The sequence below is a fragment of the Mirounga angustirostris genome, unplaced genomic scaffold (assembly GCF_029215605.1).
Source record: "Mirounga angustirostris isolate CCGP_5_RB_7025 unplaced genomic scaffold, mMirAng1.0.hap1 SCAF_4, whole genome shotgun sequence".
NCBI lineage: Eukaryota > Metazoa > Chordata > Mammalia > Carnivora > Phocidae > Mirounga > Mirounga angustirostris.
Genome location: NW_026991712.1, coordinates 168,960,262 through 168,983,238, shown reverse-complemented (window position 1 = coordinate 168,983,238; position 22,977 = coordinate 168,960,262). Strand labels below are relative to the sequence as shown.

The following is a 22,977-nucleotide window of genomic DNA, read 5'->3' as shown; positions in this document are numbered from 1 at the left end:
CCAGCCAGACTAGATTAGAGTTACATCATGGGGTAAAGAATAAGAAGCTACTCCCTCCCCCAATTATAGATCCAGAAGTTGAAAATTAATCCTTTACTTCAATATGTATGTGTGACCTGTTAGTACTTTCTGTGACTTTCTTCCCAACCTTTCATTAGAGCTCACCTCCTTGAGACATCTCAGGCCAGGAGAAAGTAGTATGCTGAAGTAAATTGAGGGAGATGTGATTAAAATCACTAAGAGCTTACTCCCCTAAGTAATCCAATTCATATTGGTACTTCAGCATAAAAGTACATTTAAATGAAAGCATTATGCTCTTGTGATTGATCTTGTAAACTAAATAAATCATATTCTCATGTTTGTGTGTGATATGATGTGCTTGCCAACAAAAGGCTTTGGAGTTACAAACATCACTAAGTTTTGAATGCCCAGCTCTTTATAGGTTACTTGCAGTGTTTCGAAGAAGTTCTTTAAAAAAATGAGGCTCTGGTTAGAGGGCTTCAAGTGCTATCTTTGCCTGTTAAACTTTATTTTTATAAGGCCTTCTTGCTCTTTCCATAAATATAGGAAGAGATTCACAAATTTTAATCTGTCACTTCCCCCATTCTTTGAGGCAGTAAGCTGTGGAGGAAAAGTACTCTAAAAAGAGACTATCTTTCATTAGGGGACAGTTAAGAAGAAACAGTTGTCTACTTACTGTAAAGTTAAAAGGAGATTGCGCTTTGCATTTTTTTAAGTAGGCTCAGACTCACGACCCTGGGATCAAGACCTGAGCTGAGATCAAGAGTTGGCCGCTGAACCACCTGCCCCACCCTTTGCATTTCTAAAATATAATACATGGAAAACTAGAATGAACTCAAGGCTTTGATTGTTAAATTTTATGTTATTTTTTAAAAGATTTTATTTATTTGAGGGCGAGTGAGCACAAGCAGGCAGAGAAAGAGGAAGAAACAGACTCACTGCTGAGCAAGATAGCCCGATGTGGGGCTCTATCCCAGAACCCTGGAATCATGACCCGAGCTGAAAGCAGATGCTTAACTGCTTAACTGACTGAGCCACCCAGGCGCCCCTGATAGTTAAATTTTAAAGTCATCAGTGGGCCAGTATCTTCCTCTCTCTCTCAGCTTGCTTGCTTACCAATTGGCACCAAGGAAAAGTTGATTGTTGGAATGAAACTGAAACGGGCTGGCCAGTGACCGTGTATCAGCCTGGTACAAAGGCAGCAGAATGATCAGAGAGATTTGTTGTTGTTGTAGAGAATGGGCTTCCTTGGGAAATGAGTATATCTTTAGGAAATAAATATTTCTGACCATTTACACAAGGGCCAAAGTGAGTCCTGGAGTTAGAATTGGGAGACTTGGGTTTTAGTCCAGGCTCTGAGCAAGGCAGTTAATGGTCACTAAGAATCCTTTCATTCTTGTATTTTTAAGTTTTATTGCGACCTTCACAGTACTTTAGAGTAAGCAATGAGCCAAGCCAAGATGGGCATTTAAATTACGAAGGTGGTAAACAGCAGCTATACCAGGATCCATAAATCTGTTGTTGTACTCTTGTATGGTCCTGTCAGCATAAACTAAATTCTACAGTACTGTTTCTGGGGGGTATGTGTGTGTGTGTGTGTTTGGGTGTGTGTTTGGGTGTGTGCATGCACTGTTCCATCTGCTTGATGTTTTTGTATAGCAACCCTGATTGTGTCCAGACTTCCTCCTTGGCTTACTTCTTCCAATTTGCTCTCTGAATTCATGATAAAGAAATGTCATCCTCTTCCGTTTCTGACTAACCTCTTTGTAATGACTGAGTTTTTTGCCATCTACCATTGTCTGGCTGCTCCTGGCCTTTCCTTTCTTGATTTGTTTTTTTACTATAACAACTGTGATCATTAGTGCTTGCATTTATTGAGAGTTTTCTGTGTGCCAAGGGCTTTATTTATGTTCATGTCATTTAGTCCTTACACCTGCCTTGTGCTGCTAAGTATGGTTATGCCCCATTTTACAAATCAGAAAACTGAGACGCAGAGGTGAAGTAACTTGCCTAGTGTTAATGCCTAGTGATAGATCTGGAATTAAAATTTCAGTTGCCTCCAAAGCTCTCCCTCTTTTTTTTTTTTTTTTTTAGTTTTGTCATTTATTTATTTTTTAAGATTTTATTTATTATTTGACAGAGAGAGGACAAGCAGGGGGAGCGGCAGGCAAAGGGAGAGGAAGAAGCAGGCTCCCTGCAGAGCAGGGAGCCCTACGTGGGGCTTGGTCCCAGGACCCCAAGATCATGACCCGAGCCGAAGGCAGGCGCTTAACCGACTGAGTCACCCAGGCTCCCCCAAAGCTCACCCTCTGGCCATGGTGATGGAGACAGTGGTGATGATGATGATTACTACAATTTGTTGAGCACCTACTGGGTTCTGGGCAGTGCATTTGCCACCTTTTGCCTCCCCATTTTATAGTGTAGAAACCTATTACACATGGTCTGCTTTTAGGCTAATAAATAAGTGCCAGGGTTTAAAGGCATTGGGCATTCTTTTTTTTTTTAAGATTTTATTTATTTATTTATTTGAGAGAGAGAATAAGAGAGAGAGAGAGAGCACATGAGAGGGGGGAGGGTCAGAGGGAGAAGCAGGCTCCCTGCTGAGCAGGGAGCCCGATATGGGACTCGATCCCGGGACTCCAGGATCATGACCGGAGCCGAAGGCAGTTGCTTAACCAACTGAGCCACCCAGGCGCCCCAAGGCATTGGGCATTCTTACATTAGAGCATTGTTTCAATATGTTTTTCCTTTTACTCTTTCCTGTTTTTGTTTTTGTTTTTAAAGAATTTTTTATTCATTTGAGACAGAGAGATACAGAGAGAGAGAGAGTAGGAGCAATGGGGAGAGGTGGAGGGAGAGGGAGAAGCAGACTCCCCACTGAGCAGGGAGCCTGATGTGGGGCTCGATCCCAGGACCTGGAGATCATGACCTGAGCTGAAGGCAGACGCTCAACGACTGAGCCACCCAGGCGCCCCTGCTCTTTCCTGTTTTAATGGTCAACATAATGTTCTTCTGACTACTACCAGTATGAACAATTAAATGTTGCCTAAGTTTTTCTGCAATTTTTTTCTTACCACTGCCTTGGCATGATCATTTTCTTATTTGTTACCTTTGCTATTTTTTTCCTATATCAAAAGCAGATAATGGGGATAAGATAATGGGGGGAAAGGAGAAGGTGCTAAGAAAAGGTAAGAGGAAAGTCCAAATACTAGAAATTGTTCTGTGATCTCAGTTTGGAAAATGAAGATTTAAACTAAAAGCTCTGTTTTTTGGGGTTTTTTTTAGTAGCTGTCTTTTGTTGAAGGACTTCGGCACTTACAAATAAAAATTCAGCAAACTGTGTCCTTAATATTTATGTATTTTGGCTATATGTAAATTAGTTATATTATTAAAAAAGAAAAATCAGTATGCAAGCTGGACCTTCAGTTGCTGCCTGTGGTTAGCTGATATTTCCATGTATTATAAGCAACATGTAGGGTTACTCGCAATAGTTTTGTAATCCCCAAGATCATATGGTGGTTACTGAGCTTTATCAGAAAGAGAAATATTGTATAATATCTTCCAAACATTTATTTCAAGTTTACTATTTTAGTAAGGAAAACTGTCAGAACGGTTTCTTTTTATTTTTAGAAAAGGTATATTCAGTCCAAAAATATCCTTTCTGATGTTATTAATTCCCCAAGTATAGATCAAATCCTGCTTAGGGTATGCCACTTACAGGTAGGAAACACTACGATTTTAGAGCAAGCAGTGAAATATAAGAACAATCGATACTTTTAAGGCAAGCCTATATTGAAGACATACCTTTGAGTTGAATTCTACTCCCATCAGTCTGCTGTGCATAACCCTGATGTTTTTTGTATGATTACATTTACAAGTTCTGTGGTAGACTCTTGAGCAGGCTCCCTTCTTCTATGGTGGTGAGTCTAGAGAGTTACAACCAAAAGCTCCGGGTCAGGAAAAGTAGGTATGGCTTTTTGGGGCTGTGCCGCCCAGCCCCTAGAATGTAGTTGGCAGTCTCCTCCCCTTCCTGCACTTGAGCTCTTCACAGTGTGCGCACTGGAATGACAGGCATTCCTGTGTGAGGAGAGCCAGCGTGAAGACATATTTGTAAGAACCACAAGTGCCCAGGCCAGGATACAGGGAACAGAAACTCCAGCAGATTAACTGATCTCATGCTCTTTCCTGATGTTTGGGAGTGACGCTGAGAGAGGAGTGCCTGTCCCCTCTCTATGTGGATTTATCTTTTAAGAAAAGTTTTCTTTGGTCCGGGACAGTTTGTTGTCGTGAGATACATCAGACAATTTAATCATGGGGCAAGCTGACGTCTCCAGACCGGTAAATCCAGATGCAGTTGGTGAGTAATAGAAGGCAAGGAAACAAAATCTTGACAGAGGCAAGGCAGATGAATAGGTGAGATTGAATATTTTATAGGAAGTTGAATGTTGTGAGGGTTTTGTTGTTTGTAACTTTAAGACATTTACAACTTTGTAAAGAATGAATGAAAATTTGTAAGTTGTTTTTCACTCAATTATATTAATTTACTACTCATAGTTTTGTCTTACTTGATCCCTTTGGAGTTTTTTTATATATATACTGCTAGGAAACCATCTATTAATTTCTTGCTCTTGCAGAAGATAAGTACTACAGGAAATCGTATTTAGAATTCAGTGTTGTTTTACTAGCATGTTGCGGGACTTGAGATATATATGGCATAGAACTAGAACTGTTGACTTCTGTAAGTTGGACCATTTTCAAGAAGTGTTATAATTTCTTAGATTCAATTATACATTCTCCAAATAAGTCTCCGGCTTTTCCCATTATGCTGGTATTTCCATTTCTCATAAGGCAGTTCTTTGGTACAAACATTTCTGATGTCAGTGCTTTACATTTGAAGTGTTATTGTCTCAGAGGTAGCTAGAGACCAAGCTGGTAATTGCAAGTGTAGCTTAGAGTTTCAAGGCTTGTGAGTGAAATGAAAGTCCATTGTCCCTGAAGACTCATTTTCCCACCTGTGTGGGGTTTTGTGTAAGATGAAGATGTAAAGGTGGGAAAAGTAGTTTTAAGTGGAATTGTTAAAGGGTTGGAAATATAAACAAAGTGGGGGAAAGCCTGGGAATCATTTCTTGACATTACACTTAAAAAAAAGATTTGTACCTTCTCTTTGATTTCGGAAGCAGCAGAAAACATGTCCAGTCCTAGGCTGCTCTTTTTTTCAGAAATGAAAAATGCTGATGACTTTAAAGAAAAGTTTAAAGTGTGAGAACACAGGTAACATTCCCAAATGTCTTGTGATTTAGTATTATTTAGTTGGGTTTTTTTAAGATTTTATTTATTTATTTGACACAGAGAGAGAGACAACGAGAGAGGGAACACAAGGGGGGAGTGGGAGAGGGGGAAGCAGGCCTCCCACCGGGGAGGGAGCCAATGCGGGGCTTGATCCAGGACCATGATCTCAGGATCATGACCAGAGCCGAAGGCAGTCACCCAACTGACTGAGCCACCCAGGCCCCTCAATGTTATTTAGTTTCTAAAAGTGTGTTTTCCCCCTGAGAACTTGCCAGATGAAATTACTACAAAGTATTTTTCATGTTTTACTGAAACTGAAGCACATGGATCAAAAAGTGAGTCAGCAACAGATTTTTAGGACCAAAGTCAGGACTTGATTCACTTTACCTTGATCACCAGGAATTTTTAATTTTTAAAAAATTTTTAATGAAATGTTTCATAAATAGAATAAGGCCTAGAGAAAAATATAAAGGATCCTCTGGGGCCACTGCCCAGCTTAAGAAATGAAATTAAAAAGAGAGATATCCCACCTCACCCCTAGCTCTATGTCTGCATTCCCTTGTGATTACATTTTGTTTCTTTGCTCCCAGAGGTAACCATTCTCCTGAATTTGGTAAATTCACTTTTGGGCCACTAAATTCTCCTGCCGTTCTTGATTAATAAGGACGAATAAGGATCTAAACAATGCTAGACATTTATCTATGAGACGGAAATGAATGGTCTTTGAAAAGCAAGAAATGGGTAAGGAGGTATAACTTACTAACAGGATATAACTTACTTATGAAGAATGCCCATCTAACACCTACATACAAATATATTTCATCTGAGTAGATAAAGTTTGGTATATTTGTTTGATAAAAAGTGTGCATCAAATTCATCAATTTTTCTACCAGTAGTCCTAAAAAGATAGCTATGAAGAAGAAATAGAAATCACTCAGGTACCTAACTTAAGATTTTTATGTTCTCTCTAGATTTAATTTTTGGGTTTTATTTCCTGTTGCCTAGATAATTCATAGGTGGCTGTAAGCTATTTTAATGGACAGACTGCATTCTAATATATATATATATATAAAATAAATATTTTGTTTTAAAATAATCTCTACACCCAGTGTGGGGCTTGAACACACAACTCCGAGATCAAGAGTCTCATGCTCCACTGGCTGGGCCAGCCAGACACCCCAATTACAGTTCTTATAATTCAGGATTTATTCTATTTGAGTAAATCAAGGCCAGGTCATGAAAGGTCAACACTGACAACTTTGAGGACTACACAATTGCTTTAAAGGCTTTTTACCAAACATAACTGTTTCTTTATGAAATTTAAAAAGCATTTCAGTGAGTGGGTATGTGGAAAGTCTTACCAGATTCTTTGGAAGAATAAATGTACAAAGTAAATGAAGACTTAAGTTATTTGTTTACGGCGGCGCCTGGGTGGCTCAGTCGTTAAGCGTCTGCCTTCGGCTCAGGTCATGATTCCAGGTCCTAGGATCGAGCCCCACATCGGGCTCCCTGCTCAGCGGGAAGCCTGCTTCTCCCTCTCCCACTCCCCCTGCTTGTATTCCCTCTCTTGCTGTGTCTCTCTCTGTCAAATAAATAAATAAAATCTTTAAAAAAAAATTATTTGTTTACAGTTCTGGGCCTATAACATAGTAGTTAATTTTGAGCTTTGAAACTGATGGTAGGGCGCCTGGGTGGCTCAGTTGGTTAAGCGACTGCCTTCGACTCAGGTCATGACCCTGGAGTCCCAGGATCGAGTCCCACATCGGGCTCCCTGCTCAGCAGGGAGTCTCTTTCTCCCTTTGACCCTACCCCCTCTCGTGTGCTCTCTCTCTCTCATTCTGTCTCTCAAAAAAATACATAAAATCTTTAAAAAAAAAAAAAAAGAAAGAAATTGATGGTATTGGGGCACCTGGCTGGCTCAGTTGGTAGAGCATGAGACTCTTGAACTTGGGGTGGTGAGTTCAATCCCCATGCTAGGGGTAGAATTTACTTTAAAAAACTAATTAATAATAAAATTCATGGTACTAGGTTTGGCAGGCCAAGTGATACAAAATAAATTACTGAATATGTTGAATATATTTCTTATTATTTTTAAGGCACTGTAAATGTTTTAGTGGACCCTGTATAGGTATAACTCAAGTCTTATGCCCTTGAGAAATTTACTTTCTAGTTGAGAATTTAAATATTAAAAGAAAAAATCCAAGATATTTATAAATTTAAGATAAGGCCTATTCTTGGGGTGCCTGGCTGGCTCAGTCAGTGGAGCATATGACTCTTGATATTGGGGTTGTGGGTTCGAGCCCCATGTTGGGTGTAGAGATTACTTAAAAATAAAATCTTTAAAAACAAAAGGGGTGCCTGGGTGGCTCAGTCGTTAAGCGTCTGCCTTCTGCTCAGGTCATGATTCCAGGGTCCTGGGATCGAGCCCTGCATCGGGCTCCCTGCTCCTTGGGAAGCCTGCTTCTCCCTCTCCCACTCCCCCTGCTTGTGTTCCCTCTCTCGCTGTGTCTCTCTCTGTCAAATAAATAAATAAATAAAATCTTTTTAAAAAAAAACAAAAAAAAGATAAGATGTATTGCTGTTAACTAAGAAAAGTCTGATTTCAAATAAATAACCTTTGCATGAGGACGCATATGCACATTGACAAGACGTTATGTCAGTATTCATTTAGAGTTTTACCATAGGAACTCTCTAACAACTGGTGAACTAATTGATTATTTAAATGCAGAGAAGGAATTTATGCTATAATGTCCATTCAAGGAAATTAGCAATTATCCTCAGTAGTTCATATAAAAATAATTATCCTCGGGGCACCTGGGTGGCTCAGTCGTTAAGCGTCTGCCTTCGGCTCAGGTCATGATGGAACCCCACATGGGGCTCCTGCTCAGCGGGAAGCCTGCTTCTCCCTCTCCCACTCCCCCTGCTTGTGTTCCCTCTCTTGCTGTCTCTCTGTCTGTCAGATAAATAAATAATATCTTTAAATATATATATATATATCCTCAAGTGAAATATGTCCATAGGAGAATCCTGTATATTTACTCAGATAAAACTGTCAAGTAGAGGCACCTGGGTGGCTCAGTCAGTTAAGCGTCTGCCTTCAGCTCAGGTCATGATCCTAGGGTCCTGGGATCGAGCCCGAATCGGGCTCCCTACTCAGCGGGGAGCCTGCTTCTCCCTGTCCCTCTGCTGCTCCCCCTGCTTGTGCTCTCTCTCTCTCTCTCAAATAAATAAATAAAATCTTAAAATAAATAAATAAATAGAATGGCCCTATGGTTCCATTCTGTTTTCCATGAGAGCCAAAACAAGGTAGTTTACCTCCTTGTTTCCCTTTGTTTGTCAGAACACCGGGTATATGATACTGGCTATAGTTTTATGATTGTGTGTTCTAAAGAAAACACCTTTTTGAGTCATGCAGCTGCAGCCCACCATGAAGCATGCTGGAATTGGAGGTCTTGGTGTTTCTTTGAGGTAGTGGATGTTGGGAGAGGAAGATAACTAACCAAATTACAGTTTGGAGTTTCTGATTTGAGTAGTACCCTGACACTATGCCCTGGTATTTAAACTACTTACTCCCTCACTCAAGTTGTAGCACCTCAAATTTCATAGGCTTGTTTCTTATACCATGTATTATACAGAGTTCTAGTACTTTCTTTTGCAACCCTCAGGTTTTTCCTAGTCAACATTTAATTCAGGTCTTTTAGTTTCAGTTTAGTTGTCCGGATGAATTTCTGGAGTGATTTTGTTAAATAAATATATAATATTAAAAATTATGGGGCACCTGGGTGGCTCAGTTGGTTAAGTGACTGCCTTCGGCTCAGGTCATGATCCTGGAGTCCTGGGATCAAGTCCCACATCGGGCTCCCGGCTCAGTGGGGAGCCTGCTTCTCCCTCTGACCCTCTCCTCTCTCATGTTGTTTCTGTCTCTTTCGCTCTCTGATAAATAAAATCTTTTTAAAAAATTTTTTTTAATTAAAAATTATGTAACGCTTTTCATCTTCAGATAAAGTATTCATTAACTATTAGCTATAGTTACATGTATCTATATTACTTGCTAGAGATAAGGATAAAACAGGGTTAAGCCCTAGGTCAAAGACAGTGTTCATTTTAGAATCTGATTTAGAACCAATTCTTAAGGATTTTTTAAAAATTTATTTATTTTATTTATTTATTAGAGAGAGAGAAAGAACCTGAGCTGGGGGAGGAGCAGAGGGAGAGGGACAAACAGACTCCATGCTGAGAGTGAGCCCAGCTGGGAGCTCGATCTCACAACCCTGAGATCATGACCTGAGCCGAAATCAAGAGTTAGACTAACTGACTGAGCCACCCAGGAGCCCCTCTTTAACCAATTCCTAAGGTAAGGCACAGGCAATTGGAGTCAACAGAAAACTTAGGGGTTTTTTTGTTTTTTTGTTTTTTTTTAAGATTTTATTTATTTATTTGACAGAGAGAGAATGAGAGAGAGAGCACATGAGAGGGGGGAGGGTCAGAGGGAGAAGCAGACTCCCTGCCGAGCAGGGAGCCCGATGCGGGACTCGATCCAGGGACTCCAGGATCATGACCTGAGCCGAAGGCAGTCGCTTAACCAACTGAGCCACCCAGACGCCCCCAGAAAACTTCGTTTTTAACACAGCCGTCACGACCCTCTCCCCTTCATAAGGCCTGGTAATAAGAAACAAAATTATTGTGTCTTAGTTCCACCTCTATTTCTTGTACCTTATTAAGTTTAAAAAATGTTTGGATTTAAAGTATATAAAGTTCTCCCCTTTTACCCATAAAACTTTTATAATAACCAGTTTTTTGTCCAGAATTTAAAAATCTATACTTTTGTACAAGATACCTACTTCATTATCAAGAAGTTGTCAGATACCTTGGGGCGCCTGGGTGGCTCAGATGGTTAAGCGTCTGCCTTTGGCTCAGGTCATGATCCCAGGGTCCTGGGATCAATTACCGAACTGGCCCCCCTGCCCCTTGGGGAGCCTGCTTCTCCCTCTGCCTCCCTCTCTCTTTCTCTCTCTCTCTCTGTCTCTCATGAATAAATAAATAAAATCTTTAAAAAAAAAAAGAGTTGTCAAATATCTTAAAAAAAAATTTTTTTTTATTTACATGGGGCTTGAACTCACAACCCTGAGATCAAGACCTGAGCTGAGATCAAAGGTCAGACGCTTAACTGACTGAGCCACCCAGGTGCCCCACAATTATCTTTTTTAAGTTTAAGGTATACAGCATGACTTGCCTTACATATATTGGGATCAATTATTTTTTATAATCTAATAGTCCTGGTTTTTTGTTGTTGTTGTTTTTTATGCCCACTGAGTTTGAAACAGATCTTGTGTTTATACAAGCATTTTAACAGCATCAAAACTTTGTAAATGGAGAACATTAATTTGTGGTACTTACACTATTGCACTTACTCATTTTTGCCTTCTAAAAGAGGATTATTATTGGATTTAAAGGACTGTTTTTAGAAAACTATAACAGAAGTACAGAAAGCAAAACCTGCTGCTAATGAACAAAGCAGGCTTTGTCAGAGCACACCCACAACTTCCCTTGGAAACACTGCAAAGTTCTGACCTTCGGGAAATAGAACTGGGCAAAGCACTATAGAAGATAGTCAGGGTCTCTCTGTACCTACAGGGACAGTTAGGTCTGGGATTCCAACTCCAGTAAAATAGTTTTCTGATCATGGGGCATCAAGGGCATCAAGACGGGATGCCCTTGGCAACTTGATATATACACTTTTTTGATAAAGATTCCAAGTTGAGAGTAAGGTTTTTGTTTTTGTTTTTTAAAGATTTTATTTATTTGACAGAGAGAGAGACGGCAAACACAAGCAGGGGGAATGGGAGAGGGAGAAGCAGGCCTCCCACCGAGCAGGGAGCCCGACACGGGCCTCTATCCCAGGACCCTGGGATCATGACGTGAGCCGAAGGCAGATGCTTAACGAGTGAGCCACCCAGGTGCCCTGAGAGTAAGGTTTTATAGTGAGGTGCCAGAAAATAATATATTCTCTCATGGAAAAAAGGCTTAAACTTTCCAAAGTTTTCCTGCAAGTAGAAAAAGGTGCAATTGAGAAAATCCACCGGAGCAGAGAGAAGGGACACTAATTTTTGGTTGGTAGTCCACATTTGATAACCGAAAATCCTGTAAGGAGTCCATGACAGACCCCTATACTGTTGCTTCCTCCTCATTGCTGATTACATGTGGGAAGTGTGCCTGTTCCTTCTTTCTCAGAAGAAAGCACACCCAGATGAGTATGAAAAATATTTCTTTTTTTTTTTTAAGATTTTATTTCTTTATTTGACAGAGAGAGACACAGCGAGAGAGGGTACACAAGCAGGGGGAGTGGGAGAGGGAGAAGCAGGCTTCCCGCTGAGCAGGGAGCCCGATGCGGGGCTCGATCCCAGGACCCTGGGATCATGACCTGAGCCGAAGGCAGGCGCTTAACGACTGAGCCACCCAGGCGACCCTGAAAAATATTTCTGATAATTCTTATGACCACATAATGCCAAGTGTTTTTCTTCAAAGTGTTATGAAGTAGTTTGTTTTTAATTAACCTACCTTTTATTTATTCCTCTGTTAATATTGTTACATAGCTACATTAAATTTTATTCATCCAACAATCTCCTCACTGATTTTGCCTCCGAATGACCATATATTTCTAAATCACCTTGCCCAAATGACTCCATCATCATGAACTTGAGAACCCATAACTACCAATTTCAGAGCAAAATGAGTCAGATGGTGATGGAAAAGGAATGTAAAAAAGAGGAAATATTATAATACCATTATTTTTTAAAGCAATATATTCCTATATAAAAGTTAAAAAAAAAAAAGAGGATAATTAGTGAATGAGAGGTATATGAAAGGTCAAAAAGGAAAAACAAAAGCAAAAACACGAACATAGAGATGGAGAATGGAAAGGCAGAGAGAAAGAAAGTTCCAGACTAGAACTTATTAAAATTCTTTGGTCTTGGGACACCTGGGTGGCTCAGTCTGTTAAGTGACTGACTCTTGATTTTGGCTCAGGTCATGATCTCAGGGTTGTGAGATCGAGCCCCAGGTGGAGCTATATGCTGGGCATGGAGCCTGCTTGGAATGCTCTCTTTCCTTTCCCCTTGCCCCTCCCCCCTCTAAAAATAAATTAAAATAAAATAAAATTATTTGGTATTGTGCCTAATTTAAGGACATGTGCTAATTATAATTAGCTGGCTGCTTTAATATGATACATGGTAAAGGATTTTAGTGAAGACAGAAACAGCTTTTATGTTAATCAAGAAATACGAAGTATTACTACTTGAAAGGGTTTTTTTTTAAGATTTTATTTATTTATTTGACAGTTTATAGGTGTGCTCTTGAATAATGGCTTAAAGTTGAGTTTCCAGAGCACTCCCAGACTAGTGCCATACCTGAGAGTATGACTTCAAGCCCTATCTCGCTCCCTCACATACTCTATCAAAGCATGAAGAATTTGTCTGTCTCAACTTAAAAGCAAGATCTAAAGAATTATGGTACAAAGTAGTCAGTGAGAAAAGCCTCCAAATACAGAATATGGTTTATAAATTAAAAAAAAAAATCAGTAATCTGATGTAAAAATTATGTGCAATACTGATCCAAATCCAGAAGTTGATTGCTACATCCAATTTAAATACAAAGTAATGACTTCTAAGAGAAGTAAACAAAAAATTTATAAAGAACCTATTGAAATTTGAAGTAATTATAATGAGGTGGCAAATTCATTTATAAGGAGGCTTCAGTAAGAAACCTAATTTTAGACTTTCTACCCTTCATAAATTTTGATAGCAATATTTGAGATGAATATCAAACTTGTTAAATTATATAAAATAGAGATTGGGGGTACCTGGTGGCTTGGTCAGTTGAGCATCTCACTCTTGGTTTCAGCCAGGGTCATGATCTCCTGGTCATGGAATCGAGCCCTGTGTTGGGCTCTGCGTTCAGTGCAGTGTCTGCTCCAGGTTCTCTCTCTCTCCATCTTCCTGTCCCCCTGCTCATCTTCTCTCTCTCTCTTTCTCAAATAAATAAAATCTTTAAAATAGAGATTAATACCAGTCATCATGTTGTTGTGAAAATTAAATCATATTATGTGCCAGCTTAGTAAATTATATTCTAAAAACTTTTGTTAATGAATGAAACCGGATGTTGGAAAGACTTGTAAGATTTCAGCTTAATCTTTATTCTGAAGGCAGCATGATTGAAAGGATAGTAGACTTTTAAAGTCACCTGGGTGGCTCAGTTGGTTGAGTGTCTTCGACTTAGGTCATGATCCCGGAGTCCCAAGACTGAGTCCCACATCGGGCTCCCTGCTCGGTGGGGAGTCTCCTTCTCCCTCTGCCCTTTACCCTGCTCCTGCTTGTGCTCTCTCTCTCTCTTTCAAATAAATAAATAGTCAGATACTTGGATTTGAATCCCACCTATATATTTTTTTTTTTAATAAATAAATAGGGGCACCTGGGTGGCTCAGTCATTAAGCGTCTGCCTTCGGCTCAGCTCATGATCCCAGGGTCCTGGGATCGAGCCCCGCATTGGGCTCCCTGCTCGGTGGGAGGCCCGCTTCTCCCTCTCCCACTACCCCTGCTTGTGTTCCTGCTTTAGCTGTCTCTCTCTGCCAAATAAATAAATAAAATTAAAAAATAAATAAAAATAAATAAAGTCAGAGACTTGGATTTGAATCCCACCTATATTATGCTATAGGCAAAGAGAAAGCATCAAAAGAATGAAATATACAAAGAAAAGCAGTCCAGTGGGAGGGAAAAGGCCAATTAAATGACATTTATAAGGTGTTGCAATTAAATAAACAAAATAACTCAAATCCCAACTGAAAATACTATACCCAGTGAAAATATCCTTCAAAAATGATGATATAAAATTATCCTAATTGTAGGGGCACCTGGGTGGCTCAGGCAGTTAAGCGTTCATCATCTCTCACCAGGATTTCTGCAGTAGTCCACAAGCCTCCAGTCTTGCCTCTCTCCACATGCCACTCTTCTTTCCACACTCAAGCCCGAGTTGCAAATCTAACCACATCACTCCCAAATTAAATTCTATAGTAGATTCCCACGGGGCACCTGGGTAGCTCAGTCAGTTAAGCATCTGGCTCTTGATTTCGGCTCAGGTTATGATCTCAGGGTCCTGAGATCAAGCCCCACATCGGGCTCTACACTCAGTGCCAGAGTCTGCTTGAGATTCTCTCTCCCTCTCCTCCCCCCACCCCTGTGTGCTCACATGTGCGTGCGCTCTCTCTCTCAAAATAAATAAATAAATAAAATCTTTTTAAAAATTATCCTAATTATAAGCACAGGATTACAGAAATAAAGATTATTTGAGAAAGCAAATATGTAAGAAATATAAAAGAATATCATTTGTTAAAACAACAATAATAATGTTTGCTGTGGTTTATTGTTATGTCTATGTAGAAATAAAATATAACAATACAGTAAATAGAGTTGAAATGTTTTAAGTTTCTTGCATTGTTAAGTAAATAAAGCACTAACACTGTAGATTCTAATAAGTCAAGGATGCACAGAACAAATCAGAGCAATAGAAAATAAGTAGCAGGGGCGCCTGGGTGGCTCAGTCGTTAAGCGTCTGCCTTCGGCTCAGGTCATGATCCCAGGGTCCTGGGATCGAGCCCCGCATCAGGCTCCCTGCTCGGCAGGAAGCCTGCTTCTCCCTCTCCCACTCCCCCTGCTTGTGTTCCCTCTCTCGCTGTGTCTCTCTCTGTCAAATAAATAAAATCTTTAAAAAAAAAAAAAAAAAAGAAAAGAAAAGAAATAGCAAAACAGTAGACTTAAACCCAACTGTGTCAGGAAAAACATTAAATATAAATGTACTAAGCATTCTAAAGATTTTTATTTATTTATTTGACAGAGAGACACAGCGAGAGAGGGAACACAAGCTGAGGGAATGGGAGAGGGAGAAGCAGGCTTCCTGCCGAGCAGGGAGCCCGATGTAGGGCTCGATCCCAGGACCCTGGGACCATGACCTGAGCCGAAGGCAGACGCTTAACAACTGAGCCACCCAGGCGCCCCTATACTAAGCATTCTAAAGGACAACAGTTGTCAAACTAGATAGAAAAACAAAATCAAGGCAAAGTGTTATTAGATTGACACAAGGAATTTCATAATGATAAAAGGGTAATTTAACAAAGATATAATAACTTTAAATTTGTACATACCCAATAATGTAGCTTTAAAGTATATAAAGCAAAAAATTAATAGAACTAAAAAGAGAAAGAGACAAATCCATTTTCATAGGTAGAGCTATTAATATACCTCTCTCAGTAACTGATAGAACAAGCTAACAAAAAAGAAAGAATGTTAATGATTTGTATAATGTGATTAAATGACTTGACTTCATAGGCAGATGTAGAACACTACCCCCTAAACTGCACGATATACCATATTTCCAAGTGTACATTAACATAATTAAATCTGGAAGACGAATAACTAGCTCCCTGGCTAAATTGGCTGTATCTCATTGAGGAACTTGACAGACAGGAACTTGTCTGTGATCCGTTCTCACCTAACACCCCTCAAGCTTTCTGGCTGTTTTTCTTTGTAAAAGTATCACATAGCACTCACCTCTTCTTTCATATTGTTAATTTGTTGTTTTGTTTTTTGAGTTTTTATATTCTCTTCCCTGTTACTTTTAATCAAACAGGCATTTTCCTGTGTATCATTTGGAACTGAGTAACGTCTATTCAGGTGGGTGGGTTGGCAGGATATTTCAAATTTCAGTTCCTCCTTTTGCCTCTAGCAAGTAAGATGACTATGAACACCTGGTGGTGCTTAGCTCCATTTCTGAAAGTGTCATCATTAACATATGCTAAATATTATATTATATGATATATCTGCAATGTCTTGAGGTCTCATTGACATTTTATAATTGGGAGTTTACGGTCTTAAAGCACTGACTCTTAAAAGGGATACTACGTATTCACCCACATGCCACTCCTGGGGGTGCATCCCGGGTACCACTGAGGGGAAATTGCTGTGACAGGAGTTGTTCTGATGTCTCTGCAAGTAAACTTATACAAATATGGTCTGGCGTTACAATAACTAGATTCTCTTGCATTTCATGGAAGGAATTAGAGTAGTTGAGACCCAGGATGTGTTCAAGTAAATCATGCAACTAGGAAGAAAAGTCATTGTCCTCTCGTCTCCATCTGTTGCACTTCAGTAGCCAGAACCCTGTTTGGCCTAAGTCATCAATATCCAGCAAAATAATGCATCCAGCAGTCACTGCTGCAGTCACTCTGATCATGACAATTGTGTAAATCTGACTTTCATCAGCAAGTTTCCCTAGACTCACATCTATCAACTGAAAAAGATTGGATTTGGCAACTGTTTCTTTTTTTTTTTTTTTAAGATTTTATTTATTTATTTGAGAGAGAGAGAGAGAATGAGAGAGAGAGAGCATGAGGGGGGGAGGGTCAGAGGGAGAAGCAGACTCCCCGCTGAGCAGGGAGCCTGATGTGGGACTCGATCCCGGGACTCCAGGATGATGACCTGAGCCGAAGGCAGTCGCTTAACCAACTGAGCCACCCAAGCGCCCTTGGCAACTGTTTCTTAAGAAAAAATAATAAATTCTTGTTGATTGTGTATTTTATTAAAAACTACAGTTTGGTTTTTTTTTTTAAGATTTTATTTATTCATTTGAGACACAGAAATACAGTGAGAGAGGAGAGAGAGAGCATGAGCAGGGAGAGAGGCAGAGGGAAAGGGAGAAGCAGGCTCTCCACCGAGCCAGGAGCCCGATGTGGGGCTCGATGCCAGGACCCCGGGATCATGACCCAAGCCGAAGGCAGACGCTTAACCATCTGAGCCACCCAGGCGCCTTGAAAAACTACAGTTTTAAAAGAAACTTTTTTTAGTGCATATATTATGCCCATTTAGCCCCCCCAAAAAGAGCGTTATTTGCTTCAGATGTAAAATTGTGTACAATAAGCATGTTAACTTATTACATGTGATAATATAGTATGTGGTCCTTGATGTATTTCTGTAAAGTAAAGGTTCCACTTTAATTCCAGGATGGTTATTCCACATGACTCTTTTTTTCTTCTCCTCTAGACTTCTCCAGAGAACCCTGGGACAGTAGGTGGAGTGCAAAGCTGTATTGTGTTGCCTTCCTGCTTTTTTTGTTGCTTTCCTGCTTTTATTTATTTTATTATTATTATTTTTGGCCCAGTCTTGGCTGCTCCTTTCTCTGCCACTAAACCTAACTAACTAAACCCTGCATGTGTGGTCATTATGAGGGATTCATTTCATTTTCATTTCAGTCCCGCACATATACCGTGCCAGTTATGTTTTTTGTCATATCCTTAAGATCATGATTGTCCCTAATGTACTATTGTGATAGGCAAACTGGAATCCCACCTCTTCTTTCCAAAAAGATTACACTTTAAAGCACTCTCTGTAATGCCCCAGCTCCAGGCTCCTTCCAGTGCTCCAAACTTAGGGTCTTGTGAAGGGAAAAAATAATCTGAAAAACAGATACAAGTAAGGTGTTAACATTTTACCCCCTCTGAACTATTAATGTCCTGAAAGAGGAGGGCAGGGGGAGGGGAGTGTTTAGTAGAGAATGATGACTCACTCACTAAAGAGGGAACTCCCCATTTCAGTGACACCAGAGGCAGTAATGTTAGCTGGGGAGGCCTCCCCTGTGCCAAGAGGTTGAGAATGGCAACAGCAATAGGCCGCACTGGGGCAAGGTCTCATGCATATTGAAAAGACGTGTGTGTGTGTGTGTGTGTGTGTGCGCGTGCGCGCGCCTTTAAGAGATTTTGAGCTGGTTATGATCATCTCGTTGAATTTTTGTCCTAAAATGATGTCAGCTTGGTTTGGTTCCTTTTCCCTCTTAGTAATTTATCTGTTATGGATTTTGATGTTTGGTGTCCGTGTGATGTCAAGGAATCTGTCTGCATGATTGTTTATCATTGCTCTGATCCTTTTGAACTACCACAGGAAGGGACCTTTTAAAAATTATGCTGACATAATAAATTGGCTGTTCTTTTCCCTGTGTGCCTTTCACCATACTACAGAAGAAGCAAGCCAGCCCACCGCAGACCCAGGCATGGTCATGGACAGTGTGGAAGCAGGAGACACAACGCCTCCCACCAAAAGGAAGAGCAAGTTCTCAGGCTTTGGCAAGATCTTCAAGCCCTGGAAATGGCGGAAAAAAAAAAGTAGTGATAAATTCAAAGAGACATCAGAAGGTGAGACATTAAGATTTAAATATATGTTCTGAGTTACAGAGTTTCTTATTTTAGAAGTATCTAACTTTCTCATTCTCTTCCCAAGCTTCTATAACCCCCTATTTGAAGAGGGAATTCAGTCTTTTAGGAATAAAACCAAGTGGTCACTCATTAAGTCTTATATACTATAGTCTCATCCCCAGATTGCTATTTTGATGGGATTAAAGTTTATCAAGTGGTGAATGGAGTTCCTGAATGGTAGAAAATCTAAGATGCTTTTCTTCCTACTCTGACCACTTTCAGAAAAAGTTCATCAACAAATACCTTATTACTGAAATGACAATTTTTTTTTAAAAAGATTTTATTTATTTATTTGACAGTAAGAGAGAGAGCGAGAGAGGGAACACAAGCAGGGGGAGTGGGGGAGGGAGAAGCAGGCCTCCCACCAAGCAGGGAGCCCGACGTGGGGCTCGATCCCAGGACCCTGGGATCATGACCTGAGCTGAAGGCAGAGCTTAACAACTGAGCCACCCAGGCACCCCTACTGAAATGACAATTAAAGAAAGAGCTAAAATTATATAAGGATAGTTCCTTTTGAAAATGCTGCATTCCTAATAACATAGGATATGAAAGAAATTATTTTTAAATTTGAAGTTAGTTTTCCTGTTCTTTACAGAGAACAGAAAATTGAACCACTTTATTATTTTACCTGTTGAGTTAGAATGCTTAAAATTGACCTTTAACTGACACATTTCTGAGTGCTGTTTTCCAATTTAATATTAAGTTTTAGAGCGAAAAATATCTATGCGAAAACCGAGAGAAGAGCTGGTTAAAAGAGGGGTTCTGTTGGAAGACTCTGAGCAGGGTGAGTTTATAAATAAAATACTGTATGTCTGTCTCTATACACTTAGTGTTTGATTCTGACTAGGCATTTGAATTTTCTTTTGTTATTGCTGTTGGGAGGGAGGGGAGATTTTTTAAAGCTGTTCATGCATCTAGAGTATTTTTTTTCAAACTTCTACAAAAGAGAAAAAGACAGCTCAGTAGAAGAGTCTACAAAAGCACTGGACAGGGGCGCCTGGGTGGCTCAGTTGGTTAAGCGATTGCCTTCAGCTCAGGTCATGATCCTGGAGTCCCGGGATCGAGTCCCGCATCAGGCTCCCTGCTCAGCGGGGAGTCTGCTTCTCCCTCTGACCTTCCACCCTCTCATGTTCTCTCTCTCTATCTCATTCTCTCTCTCAAATAAATAAAAATCTTAAAAAAAAAAAAAAGACCTGGGGCGCCTGGGTGGCTCAGTCGTTAAGCGTCCGCCTTCGGCTCAGGTCATGGTCCCAGTGTCCTGGGATTGAGCCCCACATCAGGCTCCCTGCTCCGCGGGAAGCCTGCTTCTCCCTCTCCCACTCCCCCTGCTTGTGTTCCCTCTCTCGCTGTGTCTCTCTCTGTCAAATAAATAAATAAAATCTTTTAAAAAATATATTTGTTCATTTTTAGAGACAGAGCACATGTGAGCGGGGTGGGGGTGTGTGCAGGGAGCAGATGGAGAGGAGAGAAACAGACTCCTCTCTGAGCACAGAGCCCAACGCAGGGCTCCGTCTCACGACCCTGAGATCATGACCTACACTGAAGTCAGACATTTAACCAACTGAGCCACCCAGGCACACCCTCTGGAAACATTTCTTTCTTTCTTTCTTTCTTTCTTTCTTTCTTTCTTTCTTTCTTTCTTTCTTTCTTTCTTTCTTTCTTTCTTTCTTTCTTTCTTTCTTTCTTTCTTATTTATTTAAATTCAATTAATTAACATATAGTGTATTATCAGTTTCACAGGTAGAGTTCAGTGATTCATCGGTTGCATATAACACCCAGTGCTCGTTCCATCACGCACCCTCCTTAATGCCCATCACCCAGTTACTCCATCCCCCCACGCACCTCCCCTCCAACAATCCTCAGTTTGTTTCCTATAGTTTTTTTAAATTTTTTATTATTATTTAGTTAGTTTATTTTTATTTTTTTATTTTTTTTGTTTCCTATAGTTGAGTCTCTTGAAATAAGTCAATCAGAGAAGGACAATTACCATATGATCTCACTGATATGAAGAATTTGAGAAACAAGACAGGATCATAGGGGAAGAGAGGGAAAAATGAAACAAGGTGAAACAAGAAAGGGAGACAAACCATAAGAGACAGGAAACAAACTGAGGGTTGCTGGAGTGGTGGGGGGTGGGAAGTATGGGGTGGCTGGGCGATGGACACTGGGGAAGGTATGTGCTATGGTGAACGCTGTGAATTGTGTAAGACTGATGAATCACAGACCTGTACCCCTGAAACAAATAATACATTATATGTTAATAAAAAAAAAGAGTCTGTTACAGTTTGTCTCCCTCTGTGATTTCATCATTTTATTTTTCCCTCCCTTCCCCTATGATCCTCTGTTTTGTTTCTTAAATTCCACATATGAGTGAAATCATATGATAATTGTCTTTCTCTGACTAACTTATTTCGCTTAGCATAATACTCTCTGGTTCCATCTATGTCATTGCAAATGGTAAGATTCATTTTTTTGATGGCTGAGGAATATTCCATTGTGTATATATGTATGTATGTATGTATGTATGCACCACATCTTTATCCATTCATCTGTCAATGGGCATCTGGGCTTTTCCCACAGTTTGGCTATTTGGAAACATTTTTTAATGTCCTTGATGATCACAAAAGTGTCCTTGTAATATCTCGTTGAAATTTACGTTTATGTTTTAAATATTTTTCTCTACTAATGTTATACTTGACAATAAAAAAACTAAATACTAATAAGATATTTTGAGAGAATTCAATGCTGTGCTATCTATATTTGATTTATTTAAGGAAGGCAAATATTTTTTGTGGGAATGAAGATATCGAGTGAAGGGAAAATATTAAAACATAAGCAAGAATAACTGATTTTTTTAAGGAATCTCAACTTAGAGATGTAAATATGAAATGATTTTATTCTAATAATTACCTCCAAATTTCCTATACTAAAGGTGGCCATTTTCTTGGTGAGGGGTTAAAAAAAAAAAAAAGGACTGTTCACTCTTCCTTCCAGGTGTCTACAGGTGGCTGTGATCTTTTTTCTTTTAATTTTTTTTCTTTTTAAGATTTTATTTATTTATTTGACAGAGAGAGAGAGAGACAGCGAGAGAGGGAACACAAGTAGGGGGAGTGGGAGAGGGAGAAGCAGGCTTCCCTCTGAGCAGGGAGCCCGATGGGGGGCTCGATCCCAGGACCCTGGGATCATGACCTGAGCCGAAGGCAGACGCTTAACTGACTGAGCGACCCAGGCGCCCCTGTGATCTTTAACTCTGAAACTGAGTGGCTTGTGGAGGATCCTTGGAGCCGACCTTCTCTGTGTCTCTGCATGATCTCAGCTTTGTGCCGGCTGTCGTACTGTGTTGCTTTCCTTTGTTTTTTTTGTTTGTTTTAATATATATTTTTTAAAGATTTTTGTTTATTTGTTTTAGAGAGAGAGAGAAAATGGGGGGGAGGAGCAGAATCTCAGGCAGACTCCAGGCTGAGTGCATGGAGCCTGATGCAGGGCTCAATCCTGTGACTCCGAGATCATGACTTGAGCCAAAATCAAAAGAGTCAGACGCTTAACCAACTGAGCCACCCAGGTGTCCCTATTTGTTTGAGTTTTGGGGATTTTTTTGTTTGTTTTTTGGTTTGGGGGTTTTTTTGGTGGGCAACAAAGCAAAGTTTATTGAGCAATAGTAAAGTGATGGTACAAAGCCCCCGAAGAGGGAGGGGGACCTGAGAGGGTTGCCCGGTTTGAGTTTTTGACCAAAGTTGTCTCCATGCCCAGATTGCTTCCCTAATCTTCTGTTTGTCATAAAGATCATGTTTTGGTGTTTCAACGTTCATTTAGTAATGTCAGGACTTTTCTCCAATGTGTGATTTTTACGAAGCAGCTTATCGAAAGAGTTAAGACTACAGTACGTTGGCTGTATTTCATTTCTCTTCATTAGAGTTCCTTTGCATGAGACACATCTGAAAACCACATTTTAAAACTGTATCCTGTCCTTTGGCCAATGGGAGAAAAGAACCAAACCAATGGAATATTACACTTTTTAGGTTTTGAACCATATTAATATATTGCTTATTCACAAAATTTAATAAAATTGTATAGACTGAAGATTTTTTTTTAAAGATTTATTTATTTTGGGGGCACCTGGGTGGCACAGGCAGTTAAACATCTGCCTTCAGCTCAGGTCATGATCCTAGGGTCCTGAGATCAAGCCCCACATTGGGCTCCCTGCTCAGTGGGGAGCCTGCTTCTCTGTCTCCCACTCCTATTGCTTGTGCTCACACTCTCTCGCTCTCTCTCTGTCAAATAAGTAAATAAAATCTTGAAAAAGAAAAAGATTGATTTATTTTAGAGAGCGAGAACACAAGTAGGGGGAGGAGCAGAGGGAGAGGAAGAGAGAGAAT

The 22,977-nt window shown here is 40.1% G+C and overlaps 1 protein-coding gene across 16 annotated transcripts in view; it reads left to right on the top strand.

Moving 5' to 3' along the window:
• MED18 (mediator complex subunit 18) overlaps positions 1-22,977 on the top strand; it is a 139,615-nt gene that overhangs the window by 89,971 nt on the left and 26,667 nt on the right. For 6 of the 16 annotated variants that reach the window (XM_045898300.3, XM_045898298.3, XM_045898301.3 and 3 more), the window contains 3 exons: positions 17,397-17,420; positions 18,368-18,541; positions 19,305-19,385. In XM_045898300.3, the coding sequence (XP_045754256.1) occupies positions 17,397-17,420; positions 18,368-18,541; positions 19,305-19,385 (279 nt within the window). Of the gene's footprint in view, positions 1-2,994; positions 4,379-17,396; positions 17,425-18,367; positions 18,542-19,304; positions 19,386-22,977 lie in introns of those variants that run through there. The other 10 variants (XM_054513035.2, XM_054513034.2, XM_064589666.1 and 7 more) reach the window with 5 other exon arrangements.